We start from the raw sequence: 26,847 nt of genomic DNA on the forward strand, positions 1-26,847 counted from the left end.
TTCAGGAGTCACAGCATTTAGCATTTTATTAATCAATGGTTTACAGTAGGCTGGAGATAAATGATAGTTGGAAAAAAAGAACCTGGACAATGAGAAACACAAACGAAGAAGTATCACAACATGTTCATTATAGTGTCACAGAGCCTTTCATTAATAGAAAAAAATCGTATCGATGACGAAAAGAGAACGACAGCAAGCAAAAAAAAAGTAGGCTATAAAAAGATTTGAGAACTAAAGACTCCCAATCTGAGAACTGACATGATTTCTGATAATTTTTCATTCATTTGGATCCTATACAACCAGGGGAATGAATTACGAGTGTAGACAAAATAATAAAATTGTATTTGTAGTGATGACAAAAGTTAAGCTGAGTCAAAGATACATGGGAGGCTAAAGTAGAAGAACGATAAAAGAAAAACAATAGGGCAACAAGAAAAGATTAAATTAGAGAATTGAGAAGGGAGAGAACAACTTAAATACATGAAAGATTGCATAATGAAGGTAATAGATAGAATAAATTAAAAGAGAATCAGAGAGATTAAACAAAAAATATAAAATAAATACTTGAAGGCCAACGCTTACTAAGAAATTTAAAGTCTTGCACGCTCATAGAACAGGATTGAATAGTTTACATGATTCAAGTCCAAAAAATCCTACATTTAATTTTACTACTAATGATCGCTATTTGCAAGCACCTCTCGCTCATGTGACAATTGATTCCTCAATTACTAGGTAAGCAATACAAAGGATGATATAAACACACTAAATTCCATGTACACAGATTCCAACTGCATCACTCAAGAAATGCAACTACCATTAACTGAAGGGACCCTGCATGAAGTCTCTTGAATATTTCAGTTAAATAATAATCCTATTTAAGTTCCCAGGAATAAGAACTCCATGCCTTTAGTCTGTGCATCTTTATATACCACCAAATATAAGATCATATTCACACATTTCCAAACCAACACTACTGCTTGTCACTTCCTTATTAATGAAATGAATAGACATTTTCACTAAAAAATTTAATTTGGAGCACTCATTCAATTATGAATTTCTGTTGTAAATTAAACTTTATAAGGCATTTAGTAGAAATAAAACCATAGCACAGGGCTGCAAGGATAATACTTCAAAAAGGGAACACAATTCATGCTTTATACATTACTAAGTTTTGAATGTTCTTTTTTTTACACAGTTAAATGCAAAACACAATAAATATGCACTGAATATGAGAAAGGAAGATCAACTTTGAGCAATATTATTTTTAAGCCATTTACAAGGATTTAGGATGAAAATGATAAAATATCCTCTCATCTTATTGGCTCTTATTTTAAGTTATTATTCATCTGTTTAAGTCCACCGCAGTAAATACTTCTACACAACTGCAATAACCAATACAGATCCTTTTGACTGTGCGTTTCAAAGAAAAATACTTATTCCTATCACATTAATCTCATTTCCAACAGAAACACAAACTTCATCTAAGCTTCACTGAATTCATAAAAAATAACGGCACCAACCCACTTACAAAAACAAAATATTAGAGAATGCTCGCAATTCCAGGGCTAAAATGACAGGCTAACGTAAATGTTATACATTTTTTACAACCTCATACCTGAATTCATACTTTGCTGAAAGTAATAACTGCTTAAGTTATGTTTTGAAACTGGAAATCAGGGCATCTAAAAATTGGAGAGAGAGAGCACTGACAGAATATCAATCCTTTCAAATACCTCCATCAACCGTGATCGTTCAGCCAATGATTTGACACCACTCTATGACATGGACTTAATGTTATCCATTCCTGATATTGTAGAAAGAAACGTCTATCATATGTACGTTCCTTGTCTTGGTCCATGACTATTGCTTTTAATGACTGGCATTTTCCATAACAAAAATGTTAGCATTAAAAAATAGCCAGGATATACAGATAAAATAACATGTGGCCTTTCATATTTGTTTCCTCATGCATGAACTTCCAGGTCTGGAATCCAAAATAGATATTCTAAATTATAATCATGGAAAATTAACCACAATGAAGCACCCCTCAAGATATTTGCAGCACACTTTTCACGCATTAAAGTGGCAATAAGACCACATACACAAGACCAGTCAACTTTGCAATAATGACAAGTACGTAATCTTAAGAGATGATAATGAATGAAAAATGCACGTATTTACTTTAAAATAAGGGCCTCAAAAGTTAGTAAATTTCATTACAGCTTAAGGGATTTATAGCAATGCAATTTCGAGAGGAAACAAAAAAATTGTAGATTTGTAGATTCCAGCCAAACAAACCAAGATTCAATCACTTCTTGTGCATTACGATAATAAATTTATCAGACAATCACAATCCATTCATTTCCATATCCACCATCTTGTAATTCATGCACGAAACTGAATACTGAAATCCAATGGAAAGATCCCACAACTGCAGGCATAAAATACTTGATAAGAGGCTTAAACATCATTTCAGCAATGGAATACGGAAAAGTAAGGTTCTTTAACAGTCATAAGTTTTAAATATGATGAAGAATTCGGATACTTTCATAGAAATGAATTTAATACATATCCAGCCTGTGACAATACTTCTACAGAACAAAATACAAAAATTTTCACATCAGGATGAATAAACATTTCTTAAAATGATTTACCAGAGCATTCTATCCAATCATCGATAATGCAAAAAAATTTTCCGCCTCTCTTTTACATTATGACACAAGAATCAAAGAAATTCAACTCCTGAACAATTATAGCCATCTATAATCAGACTTCTGAAAAACACGATTCACTTCCCAGTCGAACAGGGGGTGCTTTCATGGGGTGGGAGGCGTTACCAGGCAGGATTAGATGGCTTGACTTTTTCGTATTTCTTTAAAATTGAGTCGTTCCACAGCTTCACCTCTTCACAGTGGAGTATGAGAGAGAGAGAGGGATAATATAAAGAGGGAGAATGCTGCGGAGTTCGTTTCTTTCTTTGTTCACTCGAGCCCCCCACCCAGCTCCTCACCGTTCCAACTTGGACAAGTAGATGACACACACACTATGATGCATCAAGGCTGAAGCAGGACTTTTTTTGGCTTTTTTCTTTCTTTAATGTTAATTTTATTATAAGCCCCTCTTTCCAATTACTGTCGGTCAGTTGCTCTCAGCTTCTCTTCCACCGCCTCTTGAGATGCTTCTGCCAAGTCCGTAGCCTGAAAGAAGAACACGACAATTGATTAAAATTTGCACTAGCGTCCTCGCAAGGGGCCAACCTGTTGATTACATTGCCATCCAGCAAATTAGTCCAGCCAATCGAAGCAGAAAAATTCATTCACAATTCCAGGTTCTCCAGGGAAATTTTACAAAATTCAAGGTTAATCTTACACGATTACTGTAGATGGAAATGCAGCAAAGGTAACAAGGAGGATGGGAAATCTTAGCCATTTACAAGTCAAGCAATTTAAATAGCCAAGTGATATTTGCAATGAAAATATCATTTGGCTCAGCAGGGATTCAGACCCAAATTTCTTGATGGCACTCAGCTTCGTAACCAGTGGCGCCGACTCCATGGGGCCCGAGCCCCCTCAAAAATTCATAATGAATGTGAGGAAAAAATGTCAGGCTTGTCGATTTTCCCTGAGTGTACAGATATCGAGATTCGAGTTAAGTCGAGGTTCAAATGTTGTTCATATGGCTCTTCTAAAATGCTTTAAAAACTTAAAACTCACTACTTATAAAATTTTCCGGGGATAGATCACTGGTTTGGCCCCCCCAATATTTTTCGTAAATCAGCAACCTGTTTGCAACCAGTTACAATACCAACCCACCTTCCACCAAGGCAAACTTCATACTGAGTTTACAGAGCAAGGTTTAAGATCTCAAGTTCCCACCCCACCTGCAGGACCATTAAAAATGCTTGACAAATAAATATTTAAATTATGTATTTCACAGTAACTCAACCTTACACTGCAACCAAATCCCTTAGTAAAATCAATGAGATCTGAATTACTTTTCCCTAGCACATATTCTATCTTTACTCATCAACTGAATGTCATAAGAATCTATGTAATAAGAAATGTAAGGGAAACTACACACAAACTATCTCTTTTAAGTCATTTCTCCCAAGCATTGGCAAACAAAATATGTGTAAATACCCACACAATTCTTCATACTCCCTACTCACAAGCTTATCCAAATACTTCACCAACAACTATCCCCAATAGAGGCTGTTAAAAACATCCCACCCATACTTTAAACAATGATTCATCAAAGACAAAAAATACTGGAAATAACATTGATAAAAAAATTAAAAACTTAATAGTTTCATAAAACATCAGCTTTTACTAGGTGTTAAGTAACCTGATAATCTTTTTTTCAAACTTTAAGCCCATAGCAGGATATCTAGCAGTGTAATTAGCGGACACACCCCAGACTGCCACAAGTGAATTTACTAAACCTTACTTTAATATAATTGAGAGAGACCAATACCAATACTACTTCGTTCCAAACATAATGGTGCAGTGTGTTGGCCCAGTGGGTCGAGCATTGGGTAATGGTCCAAGTGTCTTAGATTTAAATCCACAGTTAAGCCTAACAACAATCCACAAAAAATCCTTGGTGTAAGGTGGGGCAAGAGATGATACTCTAACCTCCAAACTGAATCTAAGAATACTAAATTTACTTCCAGCACAGGAAAGCCCAAAGTTTTCCATTTTTTTCTCTTGCTTCCATGGATTCTAATTGAGAAGCACTTTACGATTGGAAATTTTTTAATTCCATATCATTCCCCAGGTTCATTTCAGAGACACTTCATATAAGTGTGGGTCCATCCTTAAAATCTAATTAACATTAAGAGAAGAATTCCAGGTTCAAATATACACTATGGCCTGGAATTCGAAACAATTCAGAGGCAAAATACTATTTTATATAGAACAAAGAATTTCCCAAGAGATCGACAGTATTTCTTCATGACTTCATCATAGGCTGGAAAATTCAAGAGGTTTAAAATAAAAGCATGGAATTTCTAATATAAGGTCGGTACCCACCTGTATATATTTCTGAACACCAACCAATGACTTCTTCAAGGCATCAAAGCTGGATGAGTAAAGCATCTTCTTCTTAACTTTGGCAGTATCTGGGCACCAGGACATCAAGAACAATTTCTGCTTCTTAGAAGCCTGTAAACAAGTGAAAACCAATTAGGAGAGTTTTCAATCTTGATACCAGTAAACAAAGCATTATTACCAATTCTTTTATTGCCTCTCCGTGATTCAGTATCCAATTTGCACTCAAATATTTTCAGAGATACTTTAACTGTAATTTCAGAGTACGTTTTCGACAAAATATTGATTTTTTAAACAGATGACAAATTGATTAAAGACACAATTTTATTTATTTACTGCTAAAATATTCATTTAAAAATTTTATCCCAATACATTAAGAAAAACCCATATCATTATTATATTGAATTAAAATTTTTCTTCGCCAATTTTAACTACAACATTTTTTCTATTTCCAACATTAGAAAATACTGTGCGAAAAATCCACAGAGAAAAAAATCATTCGCCTTGACCGGGATTCGAACCCGGATCCCTCGATTTCCGGCCGAGTGCTTTAGCCAGTTAAGCTACCGAGGCGTCATTCTCCCTTGTGGAAATTTGTGGACTTGATTCACAGGGAAATTGCAAGAGTGAAAATGCTGAACATTAATGATGTTTTAAGTATACCGGAACTAGCCACGGTGATAACTTTACGGGAGTCACCCGCAATGCACAATTGTGCGAAAAATCCACAGGGAAAAAATCATTCGCCTTGACCGGGATTCGAACCCGGATCCCTCGATGTTCGGCAGTCCATACCACCATGTCCAGTATAGTCCACAAATTTCCACAGGGGAGAATGACGCCTCGGTAGCTTAACTGGCTAAAGCACTCGGCCGGAAAATCGAGGGATCCGGGTTCGAATCCCAGTCAAGGCGAATGATTTTTTCCCTGTGGATTTTTCGCATTAATGATGTTTATATGACACTTTAAATTCTAGTATAATTCATGTCATACTTACTAAATGGAAGGCCATACAAACTATGCAGTAAACATAAAGAATCATGATATGTTGAAAGACAAACCAAAATAACTTTCCACATAATTATTGTGACCAGCTCTGATGATATTTTCACGTCATCAGATAAACTAAAACTTTGAGAAGAGTAAATATCTTGCATTCTTATCACATTATGAGGAGCTATTGGATATTTGTCGCAAAATAAGTGGAGGTGGGGAGGAATATTTCATGAATAAGGGGAGTACCAAGTACTGCACAACTCATGGATTAAGTCCTCCTCCCATATTGTCATGAATGCAAGATACCAACTATGCTAGAAGTTTTAGCCTTTAAATGAAGTCTAGCTTCATTCACCAAATTCACTCAGCCAAATGTTATCAAAATGTGTTCCACAGTGCAATCAAATTAGGCTAACTGCCGATTAACTTCCTGCTACTGTTCGCAGCAACTTATCTCCTGATTCTGTGCAATGAGATGTCACTCATAACACTCCAAAAACTTGGTGAAGCAGTTTCATGGAGCCTGATTGTAATAGGCACAAAAGCCATCAAACTTATTAAGGTTGACAACTTGGTTTAAAAGATTTTTACGCTTTGGTAGCTTCATAATTAAGATAACAAATATTAAGGGATTCCAAAATTTTGATGCCTTAATTCCAAGAGAGACAATGATATCCACAAAGAAATTCAACTTACCTCGGATGTTCCTTGACACTGATGAGTGTACTCAAAGTCAAAAAGGCCATATCGACATTCACCAGTACCACCCTTCTGGAGGTCTTCTAAGAATTGGTCATAGGATGCATTTCTGTCCCCTGTTCAATGAAGAAACATTAAGGAACAGATTACACAACAAGGTGGTTATAAGGTTACTAAATTTTATCTCCCAGACTGTTCCCAAACTTTTCCCAGACATAAATCTTCCAGAAACTCATTCACACTTATCTTTCGATCAATACAGAATATTTTTGTACAAGCCCACGAAAAAAGAAGCATATTTAAAAATAACTTAAAATTGTTCATTTCTAAAGGATGTTAACATATGTTCAGAGGAAAAATTGACCACATTTTTATATGTCATGCCAGGGCCGACCCTAGCAGGTGCGGGGCTAGGGGCGAATCTTCAGTGCGGGGCCCTTCACTTAAAATATTAAACTCTATACCCCATCTACAAACTCGAGCATTTTGAATCCCTACCACTCACTGGCTAAGCATGTGTTCCCCTCCCAAATTCAGACTTCGTAATTATGCCATTATGATACCATCACGCATTTGAGTTCAAAATAGTATAATACAAATAAAATTTATTATTATATTTATTCATAACATTATAGCGTAAAATAAACATAAAAAGCGCGATTTTTCAATAGGTACGTATTTCTATAAGTTAGATTATGAAAGTTAATTAGTTGTAAGCCTAAATCAATTACTGTAAAATGAAAAAAGATAGTTTTAATTTCACATGTCGGGCAAAATGGTAATAAATCAATAAAAATAAACTTTGCGATGAATCATCACTCCTCCCCTCGCCACACTACGCCTTCAACTACCTAGCCGTGCCCGCTTTCACTCATGTCAAGTTCTATCACTCGTTATCACTCACACGACACAGTACTGTACTGACAAACGCAATTGCACAATAAAAATTGCTGCATTACTATTCCTTTTTCATAATATTATTTTTTGTCTGGCAAGGACTTAACAATACAGTAATAGTTGAAATTGCGTTTTCAAAACTATCGTACATTTTAATTTATTTTTTCACGAACGCAGGGCCCCCGAAAGTGCGGGGCCCGGGGCGGTCGCCCCACCCTAAGGCCGGCCCTGTGTCATGCTATAGACACACCAACTCTCAGCCAGCCAACAGTGTGGTGGTATTTTGCTTCATGAATCATTAAATACATTTTCCCAGACCTTTCCCATTTCAAGTCCTCTGACCTTTCCCTGATGGCCCTAATATCCCTCATGGGTAACAAATTTTGACACACTGCACAAACTATTCAACCTTTCTAATGACTTAACTCAAGGCCAACACTTTGAGGCTGGAGAACACCTTAATAATTGCCATCAGCTTCTTTTTGTTCCATTTTGAAAAGCTTGAATGATGTAAATTTGAGTATACAATTGGAGGGATGAGAAAGCAGTTCCAAAAAAATGTTACCATTATGTATGGCAGTCTGGCACACAATCCCCAATTACCAAATTTGAATGTTCAATTGCAAGATCTCACTCAAATCAAACAAACTTGAACTGAAATTTTTGAAACATGAACAAAAACAAATGAAATACTACCTTTGACAGAAAATGAAAATTTACATCATAATAAAACCTTTACCTTCCATTACAGTATCATATTGTTTTTTTTTAAATAACCAAGGTACTAACCAAGTGCCAGATGTACCAACCCTACATGCAAAATGGTTTAGTTAAAAAAATAGAAGGGAAGAATTATACCAAAATTGCTTGACAAAAAATACAAATAACCTAAAAATAGTGGAGTATTTATATGGTTTCCAAAATAAATCTATTCCATTCCAGAAGAACACCAGGAAATATTGTAGCCTAGAATTGGAAGGGAATCCTCAAATGTTGTGGGCATTGAAAAGATATTGTCATGATGTCATTTTTCTGAAAACTTTAATTGATAAGGACAACAGACAGTCCAAAGACACCAAAATCTGGAGGAACAGCAATGAGTGAAAGGAGTCAGCAACAAAGATCTCGGTGATGAATTTCTATTTTTTATAGACTGACCATTTATTAAATTTTGTTTCTATATATTAACTAGATAACAACAGTCTTTAATATTTTTTCCTGCTTCTCACAAAAACTGGTAATTTTCTTCCATAGAAATCAAAGAAAAAACCGATAAATTACTTTAAAAATTATACACTTTTCATCAAGAAGTAAATGTAACATGGGAAGATTCACTACTTACACTCCCAAGTTCATGAGGTACAAAAGAAGGCTATATGAAGCATTTTCTTAGCTACGCACACGGGGTCAGAACTACGAGCTGAGCATTGGCAGCAGATACATTTGAATCCGAAGGGTAAACAACCATAACTAATAACAAAGAGCCAAAATCTCTAGCAATTTAGAATTAATGCGCAATTTTACTTTTGTCAGCCAAACATAAGGACATTGCCAGTGGCAAGGGATTCAAATGGTTCAATCACTGCACAGAATTTTCCATTAAACTCCGCTGCATGACTCTATTTTTGAAGTAATGAAGTTTCTTCAAGAATTACAGATGGTAGTTGCACTTCAATGCACTGCTAAATATCGGCAATGATGCCTCGAGGAAATTACCCGATACTGACATTCATCAATTTTAAAGAAGTGGGCAGTTCAATAACCCAATCCAAATTTCTACTTTATGGCAATAAGTCAGCAAATGAAAAAAAATCCATAAAACTTACACAATCAAAGTTTAAGCTTGCAAAAGATATTTATAAAGGGCACACAATCGAAGTAAAACATTCCACAGTTAGCTCTAAATGATTAAATCTAAGCTTAGTGACGACAAATGCCATAACAAAATAACTAACACAACTAAAATGGACTAAATATATAATATGTAAGCGCACAATACAAAATTGGGGTCTTTTGGTGCAATGAATGAGAGATATCAAAGGGCTAATAATTTCAATATATTATCACTATATACAAGTCTCATGTTTCTTTCAAATGTTTGTTCAAACAACCCATCTCCATTAAAGAAGTGGTAAATTAGGCTTAAAGGCAATGAGACACCAGAAACCCTGTAACAAAGTGCCCAAATTTCAGTTTTATTATGATTTCCTCTTCTGAAATGCAACACCAATGCAATATTTAGACTGAATACTTCAATGACAAGACAATGACCAAAGAAACAATGCCCCACACAAATATCACATCAATTTGCGAGAATTGAAAGTTAGAAAATCATAAGGCAGATAACAGAATTGACCATCATAATTAGAAAATGGATCAATGCACTTGTTTAGACAGCCTATGAAATTACATCTGGCTCCACAAAAATAATTTTTATCATCAACAGTCAACAACACTATGTTTCACCCGAACGACGGCTGCCAAATAAAAGTTCTATAGGAAGAATCTTTGATCTCACCTATAACTTCAACATCAATCTGTTTTTCATCCCTAATGAAGAATATCACATATCGATGCTTCTTGTCCTTCTTTATCTCTTCATATGTGGTCTTGCACACATCAGACACTGTTACTCCCGAAGCCTATGGAAAAAATTATAAGTATTAGCTACGATACATAGAGTACAATTATTTTATAAATATGTTACAATGTAAATTACAACGGTACAAGGTTTGGACAAAATCAACAAATAACCAGTTCTTTAATTGGCAGACATACAACAACAGTGTAATGCAGATTAATTCAGGAGTAAAATGCCAAAAGACAAATGTCATAGGGTGACAGAACTAGATGCAAAATACAGTGGGACCAATCAAACAGTTTCATCCAGGCAAACCAGAGTTTAAATTCATTTCGTTACAGAGCAGACGGGATGAACATTCCTCAAACCTCAATGTCACACATGAAACACTTTTCAAATGAAATCTTGAAAAGGTTAACTGTAGGAAACACTAAATTGGTGCAAACTTGAATCGCCTAGCTACCACTCTCAATGTCAGCAGTGGCATGTGATTAAAAAAACGTGGTTTGATCCATAAAATTTGCCACTAGCATTTTAATGAGGGTCATACCTAAATTGTTTAAAAGATGATAGATGTCTAAATTTGAGCAATTTTTGAATTTACAGAAAAGCTCACGAAGAACTACCGTACAGAGAAGTAGAACTTAAAAAATGAGTGAGTGTTGAATCAATGCTTACACTATACCAGTTCAGTGAACCAGTGATCGATTAGTATCCACCACCACTGCCTACTAGGTACACATAATATTAAATGCTCCGCATGCCAAGAGGAGAAAACTTCTTATTAGAAAAAGAATCTTGCACATTCACCAAGATCACACTATAAATGCCACTGATTCCAACAGTGTCAACAATTGCATGACTGATTTAAGTGAATAATGTAATAACTCATCAAATACTTGGGCCATCAGCATAAGAAGATAGGTATACTAGTATTTGTTTCACCATTCTTAAACGAGACTGAAGAACATCTTTCAAGACCATAAAAATGAGTAGCAATAATCTACATTCCTTGAGTATAGACAGGTTAGAGAAATTGTTCAAAATAAAATAGCAACAGGCGATCAAATATTTATACTTGAGACCTGGAACCATCACGAGGCTTGACTAGCCCAAAACAAGACACTAATAAAGTCAAAATTATGTTTCAAATTAAATGAGTTTCACAACTACAAATAGAAAAACATTTAGTAGATGAAACTGATTGAAAACAACAGTTATAATAATATATTATTAGGTGTGCAACTAAGTTCTCGCCGTTTTATTAATGAAATCACAACTTTATTTTTTTAAATAGCTACAAATGAATTATTTTCAAGTTTTCTATAGCTAGCTACAAATTTTTCCAATCTTTCTAGCAGAGCTTGAATACCGTTACAGGAAAAGGAGTTCACCTTATGAGGCTATCCACTAATCAAGCCATTTTTTTAAGTCTTCATGTGAGTGAAACTGCTAATCAGCCTGTCCATGTGCTATCAAACTGAACAAGGGATAATCGGACAGCACAAAATCTGATAAATATAGCGGGTGGTTTAAGACTTCCCATTTGAGTTTTTCCAGATAGGTTTTACCGCGTTTGGCAACATGAGGTCGAGCGTTGTCATGCTGTGGAATCACGTTGTCATGCTGTGGAATCACTTTGTCATGCCTCTGCTCGTATTGTGGCCATTTTTCGCATGGTACTCAGCTCAACCATATCAATTAGAGTCCATTACATTCCCCAGTAATGCTTTTGTTTCGTTTCAACAGTTCATAGCAAATAATACCGACCTGGTCCCACTATACCATTTTTCTGAACTGACGGCGGCTGACCTCGAGTGTGCTCGAAACCCACCCACTCTTCCAGCCAATCACAGAAGAGCGACAGGAGAAAGTGTGATAGAGCTCGCAGTCTCTCTGCGAACTCCGAGCAGTGCACATCGCTCTCCAGCTAGCAGTGTTGCCAAGCCGAATCTTTGGAGATCGTACAGCGCTCGTTCTGTCGCCCCCGAAAGTACCGTTATTCCCAAGGATGGCAACGCCGGTCGGCCGGGCAGAGGGGAAAGGGAAGGGGATGGAGGGGAACGGAGAGGTGGAAGGGGCAGCGCTTCTCATCTTTTTCCACCCAGCCGCCGTCAGTTCGGAAAAATGGTATAAACACACAGCATAACCTTCGCAGTGTGAATATCGGCTGAGCCGATGACATAGAGCTATGACTACGCAGTCCCGAAGACTTTCTTCTCTTTAAGTTTCTGTAATAAATCCATTTTTCATCACTAGTCATGATGCAATGAAGAAAACCTTTCTCATTTTCTTGATGATGGAGCTGTTTTTCATAGGTGACAAAACACAGCTCATCATCCCTTGGCTTCAAATCATAAGGAACCCTTACTTTTGAATCATTCCTATCACATGCAACCACTTGGAAATGGCTAGGCGAATAACTCCTAATGCTGAAGCAAGCTCTTCTTGAGTTTGGCATGGATCTTCATAGAGCAATGCTTACATTTCAGAGTCTTCAAAAGCTTTTGTCTTCCTTTATGCCGAATGTCGTCAACGTTACAATGACAGTCTTTGAAGCGATGGCACGTTCTTTAACTTATAACAGCATCTCCAAAAACTTTTTGGAGCCCTCGATGCGCTTCGACCAGTTTCATTCGATTTAAAGAAGAAAATCAACTCTTCCCACAAATGATGGTCACTTGGCAATAACTCAGACATTTTCAGGCAACAATAAGGATTTGATGCCAACACAAACTCACCATTGTTGTGAAGCGGTTTGTTTATCAAACGTCTAAGCTTGGTTCATGATGTTTCCGATAAGTCGAAATCGACCTGCAATCACTGCTAGAGTCATCTGTTAACAAACAGTGGGAACTTAGTTGCGCACCTAATACTATTTAATCAAGTTGGTATTATACCTTCTCAATGCTCTTTCCCATCCTAAGTGTTTCTCAACATAAGTTCTTCATATATAGCTATATAAAGGTATGCTGAGGTGATCCAAGGCTATGGTTATTACCGACACATGCTATAGTATTCTGGCATTGCTAGCTTCTTCAAAGGCCATAACTTCTCAAATTGCAACTTTTAAGACTTACTCTATGCTGATATTCTGACTGAATAGTTAATAGAAACTTACAAAAGTAAGAGACCATTAACACAAAGGCCGTAGAAATGCATCATCAATCAATACAATTGAACTCAATAATTTCGAAAAATTTTGAGTCTTACTCTGTCACTTAGTTCAGCAATTAAAAGAGTTCCAACACAGGTTGATACTGGCTTGTGACAATTTCAGCATAAATCCTTTTTCACAGGATACTTCCAACACAAAAATTGACCAAAAATGAATACAGGGGAATGAACTAGTTGAGTGGAAAGGGTTTAAGTTTTGCAGAACTCATATTGAGCATTTCCTTTTTATGTGTTAACAACTAGTATCCTACCTACCCTTGACACACGCCTATTGAGGCAGTTTGCTGGGTAGTATGTAGATATGAACTATTAAAGAATGAGATAAAGACTCATCTAAAGAGTCCAGGCAAGAAGATTGCAGAAAGAATTGATAGTAGGAAAACTTGTAGCAAATGAAGATTTCACTGCAAGCAAAGGCTGAGTAGAACAAGTTAATCTGCCATATACAATTACTTTAAATAATCAGTGAATCAGGGATTACGAGGGAAAATTTTTGCTGTGATGGAGGTTATAATTTTATCAAACACACGAAAATTAATATTAATGAAACTGCAAAAGCCAAAGTTTCACATTGTTTTTTTCACGAAAGCAGCCATTAATTCATGGGAACTGCAATCGCACCCTTAGTGCTCCTTTGAATACATTATTTCCAATTTTGTCCGTTAGCAATTTTGGTTTCTTACCATGAACCAATTTAAGAGCTTGAGAGATTCAGAGCTTGAAGTGTAAGATAAGTAACAATTGCATTGCTAAATTAGTGAAGCACCGGTAACTTATTCTCGGGAACTTCAACTTTTCAATATATTGACTATCTTCCTAAAAGATGACTGAGCATTATGCAATACTTGATTTATAAAATTTGAATGGATGGATTATTTTTCTCGAAAAACTATCAAATTTTTTTTACAAAATCAAGAAACAATTTTTTACATTGACATAACGAAATAGTAACACCAAGGTACAAAACAGGGATCTGCACGAGTATTTTGGCCTTACGAGAGTAAAAAATTGGCACTTGAGGACATTTCATTCATTTCCCCAGTCTACTTTATTAATTACTTAATGAGAAAATAATGGAAAGTATTCATAATCATAGAAATTTTTTATGAGTTTAATTAGCTAAAGAATTTTTTTAAATTAATTACTTATTTAACTCATTCCTTACTAATACCTGCACTTTTCCCCATGTGTTTCTAACTTTATTAAAAAAAACACCAACCACCCAGTTTCCCAACAGGGGTCTTCAACATTGATTTAATGAAAAGGCCAAAAATCAATTTCACATTTTCAGGAGGGCCACAATGCTCCATGTTACTTTAACATTACATTTTTTTTAATTCAATGTGCAATAATCTTGATTGGTTAAAAAGTTCAATCAATCAATGTGATTTTTTATATTTTTCATCTTTGACGAGTGTTTCGATATATATTATATTGTGGTCCACAATTCTATATTTCCTTTAGCCTTTAGGGGCCTCAAGAAATTAACCGGCGGGCAACATGTGGGTTTAACACCCTTTTTGTAAAAGAATTTCAAAAAGGAAAGAGAATAGTAGTGCCAGAATAAGTACAGGAAATGGATGTATAAAGAAACAATGAAAGAAATTTTCACTAATTAATCCTGTAACTCTTGCAGTGTCTCGGCCCTCTTTTACAAAGATTAATACCTATACTTTTCACATTAACGTCAAGATTTAACAAATCTGAGTATAATATTGTATGTGGCTCTCAGTTTTCAAGAAAGAGTTCAAGCGATAATCAATTTATACATTAAAAAGAATATTTCAAGAGCTTCATTAACTATATTACATGACGTCCATTTTAATGATCTTACTGTACGAGATGGGAATAATGAGGGTTCACAGTTATTGTAGAACACTTTGACGTGGTTCGTTGATGCTAAGGTCTGCCTGGTCTCTATGGTCTGTAGCACAATGGGGACTTGGGGGGGGGGGGGGGAGGGTGAGTTCATCTTTCCCCTAGCATTAAATCAGTATTTCACACCTGTTGCACAGCAACAAATAGTTAACTTAACTATGCTTAGCCATAATAAAAATGTAATAGCATTGCACTGAACGCACACAAATGATGTGTTCATAAAGATCTTTCCCAGCGATCAAATAAGATATTTTCCTCACAGGTTTACAGCTGGGTCAGATCCTCTGCAGCCGTATCTAATGGGAAACTCCAGAATAATTCATCTCATGCCATGTGCAGCTCACACAAATGAAAGTACATAATAATATACCAATTTATAAGATGCTCACAATGGAGGGCTTCAAATGAACAATCATCAATTCATTTAATATAACAATGACTCACAAGCAGAAAGCACTGGAGTCCACGAGATAAGAATTGCTAAATTAAGAATGTGATTTAGGTAAATTTGAAGGAAATACATCCCTCGAGATTGCATTTTGAAAAAAATGCAAATGACATAAAAAAATCAATGATTTCAAAATGAAAAACACTTTCCTTTTCGAAAAAGTAAGATAACGAGGTGGCAAACAAGCTTCTAGCGTATAAGAGGAGTCTTGCATATGAGAATGAATACTTCGAAATAATGAGCCGGTGGCGACTTGAATCTTTCGCCTAAAGATGACTAAGAACATTGGATGCGTACGACAGGGCAACCTTGCGTATCAAGGACGACCTCGACTTCCGTCAAGGAAGCTGCTTGCCGAGTACATGAAAGAAGGCCGATCGTCTAGTTTCATCGCCGCGGGTTAGCGACACGCAGCGGGGTGTCTAGCCGTATCCTTACCGACGGCACCCGAGACGTTGCCTTGTATAAAAAAAACCGCGACACGTTTAAGTGCAGAAATTCTCTTCACAGAATTCCGCGCACAAGACATGTCTTCATTTCCATGAGAAATTACGTTGACGCGGGAAAAAACACTCAATACAATGGAATTAATTCGGCGTCCACTCCGAGACAAGCGCGTTTTTAAATTGCTAATGCAAAGGCACTATTTCAATCCAATACTTAACGTTACGACTAGGGCAAATGGGGCCGTAATCATTACGAATGTTATGTGGCCTCGCCGGGAAATTTTGGCGGGCGTGACGTATCAAAGTCGAAGAGTTTGAGGATACTCAATCAGGACCATGCCAGAAAAATATTCTCACTAAGTCAATTAACTGTAGTACAACCCAATTACGAGCAAAATACGGAGGAACTCCCGAAACCGTAACTCATCATAACATACTTCGCGAAATACACGCGCAGCAATCCACAAATAGATCCATTAAATACAAGCGGTGAAAGGAATACCATTGAACCAAGCCAAGTCCACAAGCGACGACAAAAGTAGACAAAAAACAATTATTTTCCACGAGATACATTATATTTCACAGCCAATAGCGAAAAAGTACTTAGCGTCTAAATCCCTCCCCGGCATATACGAACCATTTTCAACGTCAAGTGAGGGAAAGCATTTTTAACTGGAATATAAAATAACTTTTCTCTACCCTTTCCATTTGATTTTGGAGTGATAAGTCATACTTAATGAACTTCCAAATGAGAAATTTCATTTATACGAGCGAAATCTTCCTCTTTATTACATCATCACAGCCATAATAAGTCCAAATTTAGGCACGAACCACATTGGTAAGTCGCCGCTACAAAAAGTTATTCAGGCCTTTGACAGGTATAAAAGTAGAGAGAGTATTCGAATATTATGCTGGTGTATGAAAACCCATGAATTTCAAGAGCTTCGTTTAAAAAGGCTAAATCAAGGCTAGGTAACATGCATCCTAATGCCGAATAACCTTAAGCGTAGGGTAAAAAGGGGCTTGATTACAATGTGTCTGAATACGTGATACATCCCCTAATTCCAACAAGATTTGCTAGCTCAGGAAAATAGTCGACGAAACACCATTACGTAAGTTCAATTATCTCATATGTAACGGAAAGCATGACAAAACGACAACTAACTTATGCTTCACTAGGAAAAGTGGAACTAAACGCGCTACGACCTCATAACGCTGGAGTACCAGTGGCTCACAGGCAAGTGTTACGTAGGCTTGTGGTTACAAAGACATTTGTGGCAAGATTAGCCATCCAAATGGAGATCTATCACAGACTTCATGGACGGCGAGTTACGAAGGTCTCCCATTACTCAATTCAAACTTTTTCGCCACTCAAATATTCGGTTACATTGTTCCGAAAAATCAACTTTGTATATGATGTCCTTCCATGTTAAAAACCAAATTCAGGCCACTTACCACACAGATCTACCTTGAATCAGTGTTTCAAAACGAAGATCGGTTTGGGGAGGTGAGGGTATAGCTCACCTTTACTAAGCTAATGACACGCATACAAGGTAGGAGGTAAGTTATTTTGTGAGGGGCACTTCAGGGATATTCGCCTACTGATGACCGAATGCTTGACTCAAGATTTGAAATCGGGATCCTTCAGTCGAAATACATTTCTCCATGCTCGGGTCAGGATACTCAATATATTTTTCCAGGTGACTACATTTTCTAGAGCGTAATTCTACTGCGACAACTTCTATTTGAATCCAACGAAAGAGGAAGAAGAGGGCTAATAAATAGCGAATGCGGTTTGAAATGGCCGCATTCTTTTGCTCCGTTGGCATGCACCGGCGAACGGTAGAAAGGCGAACGAGTGGAGGTCATATATGCGTCATGTTTGAACGCCTATCAGGAATATCGGTAACGGAACTCCGCCGCCTAAGTGAACCAACTTCCGGAGGTCTGGGCTGGCGCGCTTCATTTGCTTTAGTAAGAACTAGATAGCACAGTCAAATGATAAGTTTCGAGGCTTAATTCCAAATTTACGAAAACTCCTGCACCAACATGTTATTGCATACCCTCTTCAGTGATTTATAAAATTGAGAGTTCATTTCATAAATCACTCAACGACAGCTCGGTCATTAGCTGAGTAGACCTCAGATTAACCAAAATTCAATGGGTTGGCATGTGCTGTTAGTCAATAAGAGCAGAAAGAAACCACTGAACGTAGTCTGAAGCCTGAAAGGAAGGAAGGAAACTGCGGGAAATAAACTCGGCCTAACCAACAAGGATGCGGTGAAGTTAACATTTAATGGCTACCAGGCGATAACACGATAGCACTGACGCGTAAGAGAAGCAGGAAGGCTGTCAGGATTCTTTACCACATGATGTTCGTAATTTTACAATCCAAAAACAAAAGTCACCAGTAATCATTGAAAATTAAGACAGAAATGGCAGCAAACGACGAGAAAAAAAGAGCAAACCGGGGGCAACTACTTATCGAAACGGATGCGTATTGTCCCCCAACTAAAGGGGTCCTTGGTTCATAACTATTACAATATCGTCTAACAAATTATTTTCAAGTTTAACATTCTAAAGGAAAAAACCAGTAAATTCTAACAAAATAAATTCACCAATTATTACTATAACAGATGTATCTACTAGAATTTCTTAATGCGTATACATTACAACTTTGCATGTCAGAGAGGTGAGGGATAAACAAAAATATCACAATGGCCACAGAGCGGGGTGATGCTAATAAGAGTTCCCGAAAAAGGCGACGAAGTGATTTCAGAGGTCTTACGCTGACCATAGACTGGAAATCAAGTCAAAAAATATTCGACCACTAATTTAGATATATTGAAAGAGAGTAGGCCTTACTGTGAGTTAGAGAAGGCAGTGCTGGAAGGAAAGGGAGGCTCCCAGATCAATTCTTGCATACTCCATGGAAACCTACCTTAATTGGTAGAATACTATTAAAAATTAGGTGATAATTTGTCATATGCCGAAGAGGACTCATCGATCAAAGAAATGAAAGCAGCTCCAGCTCGGAGTAAGAATTATCAATCAACGGGAAACGAGTTCTACAGCCCGCTGAAGGGAAGTGGGATATTCGGAGCAATGAGGTTGTGTTGAGCACTTCATTCCGACTGGATAGGGCATACCTCCATCTACGGTAAGGAAACTGCCTGCCGATTGAACGGGGTCATCTTTCTTTTTGGTCGTCTCTCCAGTGCTTGAACAGTGCACCTTTGCTCATAAGCGAGTCGAACCCATGGGTGCTTAGACGTCTTCCGAAAATTCTTAAACGACGGAGGCTTTAACACATGTAACCATTGAAGAAAAATCGTCCTACCAGTCGCAGCTAATGAACTTAAGGAAATGAGGAAATATAAGTAATTAAGTCTAAACACAGACATGGTTATTTAATCACAACTATATGCAATTTAATATTTCTCCATCAGAGCTGTTGACCGGAAAGTCGACCTTTCCTTTTTTTATAAAAGTAAATATCAAGTATATCTATAGCCGTACCGCTTATTTCTTTCAATTAGGGAATTACGACTGCTTATATAATTTCTTAGCGGGCGAAAACAGACATAGCTACTACAATGATTCTGAATTGTACATTTTTTACGCTGAAGTTGGGAACTTTTTTTACTTGGTTCCGTTTTAATATTAAACTAGAGAACAAACGCATGACTAAGCGTTACTATCAAGAATACTAGTACATCTACATAATACCTCGCGAGCCACCTCTAGGGTGCTTGGCAGGGGGTTACATATTACGATCGATTAAATGAAGGAAAAATAGAGAATCTTAAATTCCTTAGGCATACTTCAGAATTAAGTATATATTTAGGTCCATAAGCCACTTAATACTACTCCAATGAAGCTGGAGCAGGCAAAAAATTAGAGGAAAAACTAGGGAACAGTACATTCAGCGTAACATAAGTCAGTTTAAAAAAAAGGCAAGTGTCTGCTTAAAGCAACTATTATCAGCAACCGGCTTAATGCAAGGCTCTATCTGCCGTTTTCCTGAGAACCCGCACAGTCATTGTGGAGTGAGTCACTTGCTGGCGCTATCGATGACCGAATCTCCGAATTCCAGTGCGAGAGAATTTTCCTGCGACGTGAGCGAGTACACAGGAAACAGACAGAATAATTGGTTGTGTTCAACTCAGGTAAATCTAGAGCCACTTGCATCCATCCCCACATCAAAAAACACGTTCACGAATGAATCAGGGCAAGCAAAACAAAATTTACAAAAGGATAATGCCATGTCGTCTGAAATGATTTTTAGTATTAATCAAAATTATGAAAAAGCGGGAATTTCAAACATGCACAAAAATCCATCCGATAAAGGTTTAGCCCTCACTTCTGAAGCAAGGGAAAGCGAATATAATATAGTGAACAAACTTTTATTTCCCCAAAATCCTCATCAGGGCAATAGAAACTAAATTTTTCACGACACCAAAAAGTTTAAGTGAGCACGCTACTGCCTTATTGCCGCTTCGATCTTTTAAACATAGACGATAAGAAATATTTACGGATATCGCCGAGAACATTCTGCCAGACGATACTTCGATTATTAATATAAAAATGTGGAAATAAAATTAGAGATGTAAATTTCTCGAATCGCGGGAACGATGTGATCGCAAAAGAATCACGATTCTTTGCATTAGTCGATTGTGGAGTTGTGTAGTTGATTTTCTACTCAAAGGGGACAAGCAGGGCATAGCATAAATGGACCCCGATTGCATTTAAGGCGAGCAATTATAGATTTAAATAAACTCGTAAAATGATAAGACTGATCTGTACAGAAATGGATTTCCTTCGTTTCCGCAATCAATCTCTCGAGATGTGTCACCTAAATTTCCAATACTAGACGGTACGGAAGTGCTGGGAGATACGACAGTATCAAGAGATAAAAGCTAGGAGCCTCCATTAATTACATTCTCGTAAAAAAATCGTAATTTAGCCATCACAATTTACCTTCTCACGAAGAGAGGGCCGTCAACCCATTGCGACTCTCGGAGGGATAACGAGCTCGAAGCCGTGAACTCGACATGAGCAATAAATGTGATTAACATGTTCCAAGTATTATAGCTAACTCCTCAAAACCCGAAATTATGACGACATAGTATGAACGCGCCGGTAACGACTTACATCTGCCGCTGGAGTATATCAATTACCTTCGCGGCCATTAGGGCATCGCTAGATCTATATAGTAACAGGAACTTGCCTGATTTTCATCATACATTCATGCTAACAAAAAAGGTGTACTCCAGCAGCCACGCCCCTCATTCACGAAATGAGTCAGAGGAGCACAGGTCACTAGAAATATCACGCCCAATGAGTATTTCCCCCCTGCCAAACACCCTAGAGGTGGCTCGCAGGGTATTATGTAGATGTATTTAGAAATGTTATATTAATTACTTGATAAACCAATTGAACAGTGGCTTTTACTTTATTAAGTCAATTCTTCCTGGTTGAACGTTTAATTATGATGTTGTGATTGTAATGGGATTTCGTTTATAATGAACTGGTTTGTATCAAGTTAAAATATATTGATTCGGCAGCTCCTAGTACATACTTGATTAAAGTCACGCTAACAGTGCACGTGCTCCACCATGGTTCTCAAAACAAATGTGAAACAGATGGTGTATATCGGGGGAGACAACCTCCGCCAAACAATCCAGAGACCTGAATAAGTACATGACAAATGATATCGCTAAGGTCCTTGCGGCCGCTGCACTCAAGTGTATTTCTAAGCATATCCACTTGCGTTGAGGATATAGGGTAAATTATACCGCCAAAACGGCATCTTAGTGAACGTTCTTGAGATTGATGAGAACGTAAAACCAGCTAACGCGTTAGCCGATGATAATAAATAATCATTATAACAAATGTTAATTATGTACTTCATTAATTAAGTTTTACAGTTAATATTATGTAATTTAATAATACACTTCAAACTCCAGTTTTACTCCAAGTTGACAAACTTGAAGAACAACACTAGACGACGCCGAAAACTGTTTCCACAGTCATGAATGAATAAATAGAATCTATCGGAGATGAGGCGACGCCTAGGCCCATCTTCCCGATTACTCGAGTCATTTTAAACCTACCCACACGATGATTTCGGGGTAGCTGCCAAGCCGGACACCATGAATACTTAATGGGGGTAATACATGCCTCTGCACCTTAGATAGACACCTATACTCGAAATACCCCGGAATCGACATAATAAGCTATTATAATGGAATGCAACAGCGACAACGTCCTTACTTAGAATGTCTGACGCGTCCCAGACGAACATTAGCATTGAATTCTTCAGGGGGCATGAATTCACAGCTGCGTGACTTATAGCTCTCACCCCATGGTGGAAATTGCCATCGGTGATTCATCAACGCGAGTTTTGAGCACTTTCCCAATAATTATATCGCAAGATCGCACTCAAGTTGTACAGTGAGATGAAGAAATCTAATCTCGATGGAAAGAATTAACGAACGCGGATCCATCACTCATATCAAGAACAAGAAAGCATTTATAGGGCTAGGATTCTACGTCTGCTCAGCCTCTGGTTTTTACGACCACCTTGACACCGCATTATGGCAGACAAGGCATTACCAAATATAGTCAAAGGAGCGAGAAAACCCCCAGTCACTTTCACTCCTAACATACACACACAAACACACCCGGCTCATTGAAATACGCTCACTCACCACCCCCTCCTATTCGTCGACGAAAGCGTTATTTGGTGGGGGGCAGCCGGTCGGAGCATGCGCGTGGACCATGCCTCGGAGTCAACAACCCTTACTTTATTACACCCAAAATTACATGCCATAATGTAAAGCATGCCTCTTCAATAGGGTACCTCAATTGGGGAAATTAATTAAAAATGTGGTCAACTCGGGTAAGCGAACGAGCAAAGGCCAATTATCGACTCCAAACCCGTGCCTCATTCCCACAAAGTTTTCCGGACGAGCTAATGACACTTAACGAAAAGTTATGAGTACACACAATCTACCTAAATAAAAATTTACATGGGGATAAAACGGAGCACGGAAATCAAACAAAAACAAACCATGCATTTTTTTGCCAGTTACCGGCATTGCTCAATGCGTTTCGAAGAAGCTTATAAAAGAAGCGGTTCTATCCTCAAGTGGCACGCATCCAAACTTCATCATATAAAACGAGTCGTCCACACATTTGCCGCCAGCTGCAAGGAAAATCAACCGAAATGTATACGAAAAGACACTTATTTACGGTTACTCAAACAGTGTGCCAAAAAATATTTCGTTAAGCCATATGGCACCGTGTACTGGGAATGATAGGTAGATTCTTTAAAAAAATTGAAAATCGGAGAATTAACTATGGCATTTGCCCTTTTGAGAACTAGGGCGTAACTAGGCTGCTGAGCCATAGAAGGGTGCAGTTACAAAGCAATGCCGAACGCGTACTAAATAAGCCACAGATAATATTTTAACTGTCGCCGCAAAAATGTCTAGCCAAGAGAGGAAAACGCCACAGGCTGCGAAAATGTGCTTAATTCCATTAATGTCGAAGCATGATGATGCCGCAAGCAAGTCCGCCATATAGGCAATGCGGGCAGTCATTCTAGACGGGAGCGCTTATAGCGTATTCCGTGGGACGGGGAAAGTGACGCGAGTTGGGAGACCACCTAATGCTATTTTGGTACAGTCCACTCCCTACAAAAACGCCGACCCTATACAACCATTCAAGGAACCAAATGCTTTCAAACGATTAAACTTGAAAACACTGTAGCAATTACAAGCAATAGCAAAATTAATCGGCAAGTCCGTGTTGGACGCCGTATTGATCTAAACGGCACAGCCTTTGGTCGCAAACTCCGATTGACTGCGCGAAATTAAAGCGTCGGTTGATTCAACGCCACATCGCTGTTCCCAGTTCCTCCGACATGAAAATTGTAGACTACGTGGCTTGCAAATATTGAGGGAAGCGAAAGCATCATGCCACCCTGACAGCAAATAATCGCTGAAATACGTGGCCTGTCACACGAAATATACGCCCAGCATCTTGACTCTCTCGCCGCACACGATGACGTTACTCCGCCAACTTTATTAATAAAGAGCAACTCCCAACGTGACAAATTGAAATAAACACGGATGATTAAACGCAAATAAGGGATAAGTTAACTCATAATGAACCGAATACCTGTAACAAAAAGCAAGAACTTATGCTGGAATTTAGCGAGAAAATATTAAATACTGGATCGACTCAATAAAGAATGAACAAGAAAGCAAGATTCTACAGGCGAAATTAAACTAAAATAAAGCACAATGAAAGCTCCGTTTAGAACACCGACAGTTGGTGGAAAGTTGCAGTTTTAAACTCCATCGAGGGTGCCTAATATGACGTCATATCCTGCCTGCCCCACCCCTGCTCACATTTGCGAAGTCACCTGACGAGGACATCAAATATTGAGATTAAATAACCATTACTCAGATACATCACATCTCCAACTCTTTAACACAATGCTATAACGATAGTAGATATACTGACGGGTGTACACTGATGAAAACAACATACAGCATCCAATGCCGGATTCGGTTGTCTTGATGAATAAGGCACTTCCAAACGTGGGAGGCACTAAGGGTACGTGAAATGAGCCAAAACGTGACCACAGCACTTCTTAATAGGACTGCGGATCATCATAACCACTTAATACGAGGAAACCGGATACTTATGAACATTCGGTAGTACATAAGTTAACCACAACTAATACACGTTCTCCAATCACTGCCACTCCATGTGACCGATGACGATGCACTGAGGCAGTTGAGGTTGTCTAATACTCTTAATAATAATCAAAATTCATGTTTACATTTGGCACAATTTATAAGGTTTGATAAAATGGCGGCTGCCGGCAACGTTCATCGCCGGAGGGATCACAAAACACTCAAATTAACCAATATAAATTTTATCAGAATGAAAAAAATAACAAGAAGAGTTAATAGGTGAAAGATAAAAGAGTTTCACTGACCATATCCCCTGAGCTTAGTGCCTTTGTTGTATTCCTTACACCACTTTCCTTCACAAACAGCACTTATTCCTGCGGTGAGTAGGGTGTTTCACTACTGTGAAGGGGGGAAACGGAGATTTTTGTATTAATGCGCACAGCTGAAGCATGATGTAACGTACTCAGCTATTGGTCGAAACTCAGCGAACAGATGAGTGCCGGCAATTTTCCAATGAGCTACGAATTTCCTTCAAAGTTGAATTTTAAGAATTTATCTCTGTCATTGCAAAGCAGTGTTCATTAATCGTAACAGTGGCTAAAAATATAACTTCCTGAATCACGATCTTAAAGAGAAATAATAAAGTTTTTTGTTCCATCGGGTGGAACTAATTTGTTGTAATTTTCATTCCACGTCGTATAGGATCGTTTAGTTACCATTTCCTCTCACAAGTTCCATCTGAAAAATTACATATATTTACAAATAAATAAGCTAAAAAATTATTTACCCCTCGATTCAGATGTTGAAGCAATATTTTAAGTTTTAATTTCCATTGCCGATGAGCAATCCAAGAGCCAATCAACTCCAAGCCCCGAGGGATATTGCCTTTTATGGTATGCAGTAGTGATGGATCTTATTTTTGCGTAAATGATTTTTGTGAATCACGGAGGAGAGATCTCTAGGAGTTGTGATTCTTCGAAAACTACTGGCGTACCGACACCAATATTTTATTGGTTTTGTGCTGGGATGAATGGAGTGACCAGTGTAAGGATTTGAAGAATTATTTCAACTCCGCCACACATTTATGAAATTTATCATGAGTGCGTGTTGGGCGTACCGGTATATTATCGGTAGGATTCAGCATCTTGAAATGGATCCTTCTTAATGTGGGTTTGAGCACCCGAGGGTTTAACGAATGTCATCTACGTAGTTTCTCGTGTGAAAACTAAGCACTACATTTTCCTCCCATGAAATGTTTATTTCTTATGGTGGTCATGTTCGGCTTGAAGAAATGAATCTTGACAAATTCTTAGGAGGGAGGCCGGTATATTTATAATTAAGCGAAGGACACATACTAGATCCGTATATGTCTAATTGCGGAGGACAATGCTAACAGGTGGAAATGCGAGATAAATCAGTTATTATGGTAAAATAAAACAACCTCGTAAGCCCATGGGCAGTTGTAATTAGCCTAGAGCATTTATTTAAAAAATCACACAATGATAGAAAACATGGAATACATAATTCCTGCACTCCACAAGAAAACTCCAAATGTGAGTATTTCATTAAGTTTAGCAGGTGACAAATGACTGTACAATAAATGAAGTGGAAGAAAATTCACAAACGCGAAATTTCACATGAAATGAAGATGTATATTACATACATCGTACCGATGAAGATCTAATGTGAACATAATTATATGCAGGAAAATCAAATAAGACCTCTCTTTTTTTTATAATCTTCCAGATTCAATGATCTTCTAGGGCCTGTGTCTTTCACTGGATTCATAGGCTTGGGAGTAACACTGACAGGGTTATCTGAAAGAAACACCAGGATTAGATCTCTCACTCTGTAAGTCCGTGCAATTTTTGTCCTATTTTCTAGAAAACTCTCATTTGCTCTTTAAACAAATTGAATACATGAGATGGATGAACTTAAATAAGTCAAACATGATATTAGAGTGAAA

The 26,847-nt window shown here is 37.7% G+C and overlaps 2 protein-coding genes across 3 annotated transcripts in view; both read right to left on the bottom strand.

Moving 5' to 3' along the window:
* LOC124166609 (cofilin/actin-depolymerizing factor homolog) lies at positions 1-25,364 on the bottom strand. 2 transcript variants are annotated; one of them, XM_046544204.1, is made up of 6 exons: positions 25,187-25,292; positions 23,268-23,380; positions 10,159-10,282; positions 6,741-6,859; positions 5,031-5,162; positions 1-3,197 (listed from the first exon to the last, which is right to left on the bottom strand). In XM_046544204.1, the coding sequence occupies exons 2-6, from the start codon at positions 23,271-23,273 to the stop codon at positions 3,129-3,131; spliced, it is 450 nt and encodes a 149-aa protein (XP_046400160.1). In that variant the 5' UTR covers positions 23,274-23,380; positions 25,187-25,292; the 3' UTR covers positions 1-3,128. The 2 variants fall into 2 exon arrangements, with proteins under 2 accessions (XP_046400160.1, XP_046400161.1); XM_046544205.1 differs by lacking the exon at positions 23,268-23,380 and having other exon boundaries at positions 25,187-25,364.
* Positions 25,365-26,326: 962 nt separating this feature from the next.
* LOC124166610 (RNA polymerase-associated protein RTF1 homolog) overlaps positions 26,327-26,847 on the bottom strand; it is a 32,030-nt gene continuing 31,509 nt past the window's right edge. The window contains exon 15 of the mRNA XM_046544206.1: positions 26,327-26,698. Coding sequence (XP_046400162.1) covers positions 26,592-26,698 — 107 coding nt within the window. The 3' untranslated portion in view covers positions 26,327-26,591. The remainder of the gene's footprint in view (positions 26,699-26,847) is intronic.

This window comes from Ischnura elegans, chromosome 10, assembly GCF_921293095.1.
Source record: "Ischnura elegans chromosome 10, ioIscEleg1.1, whole genome shotgun sequence".
In the NCBI taxonomy this organism is placed as follows: Eukaryota; Metazoa; Arthropoda; class Insecta; order Odonata; family Coenagrionidae; genus Ischnura; species Ischnura elegans.

Excerpts from the sequence above, each read along its gene's own strand:
- LOC124166609 (XM_046544204.1), bottom strand. Across the intron at positions 5,163-6,740 it reads AGTGTCAAGGAACATCCGAG|GCTTCTAAGAAGCAGAAATT; the intron begins GTAAGTTGAATT and ends ACTTGTTTACAG. Across the intron at positions 3,198-5,030 it reads GTGTTCAGAAATATATACAG|GCTACGGACTTGGCAGAAGC; the intron begins GTGGGTACCGAC and ends TTCTTCTTTCAG.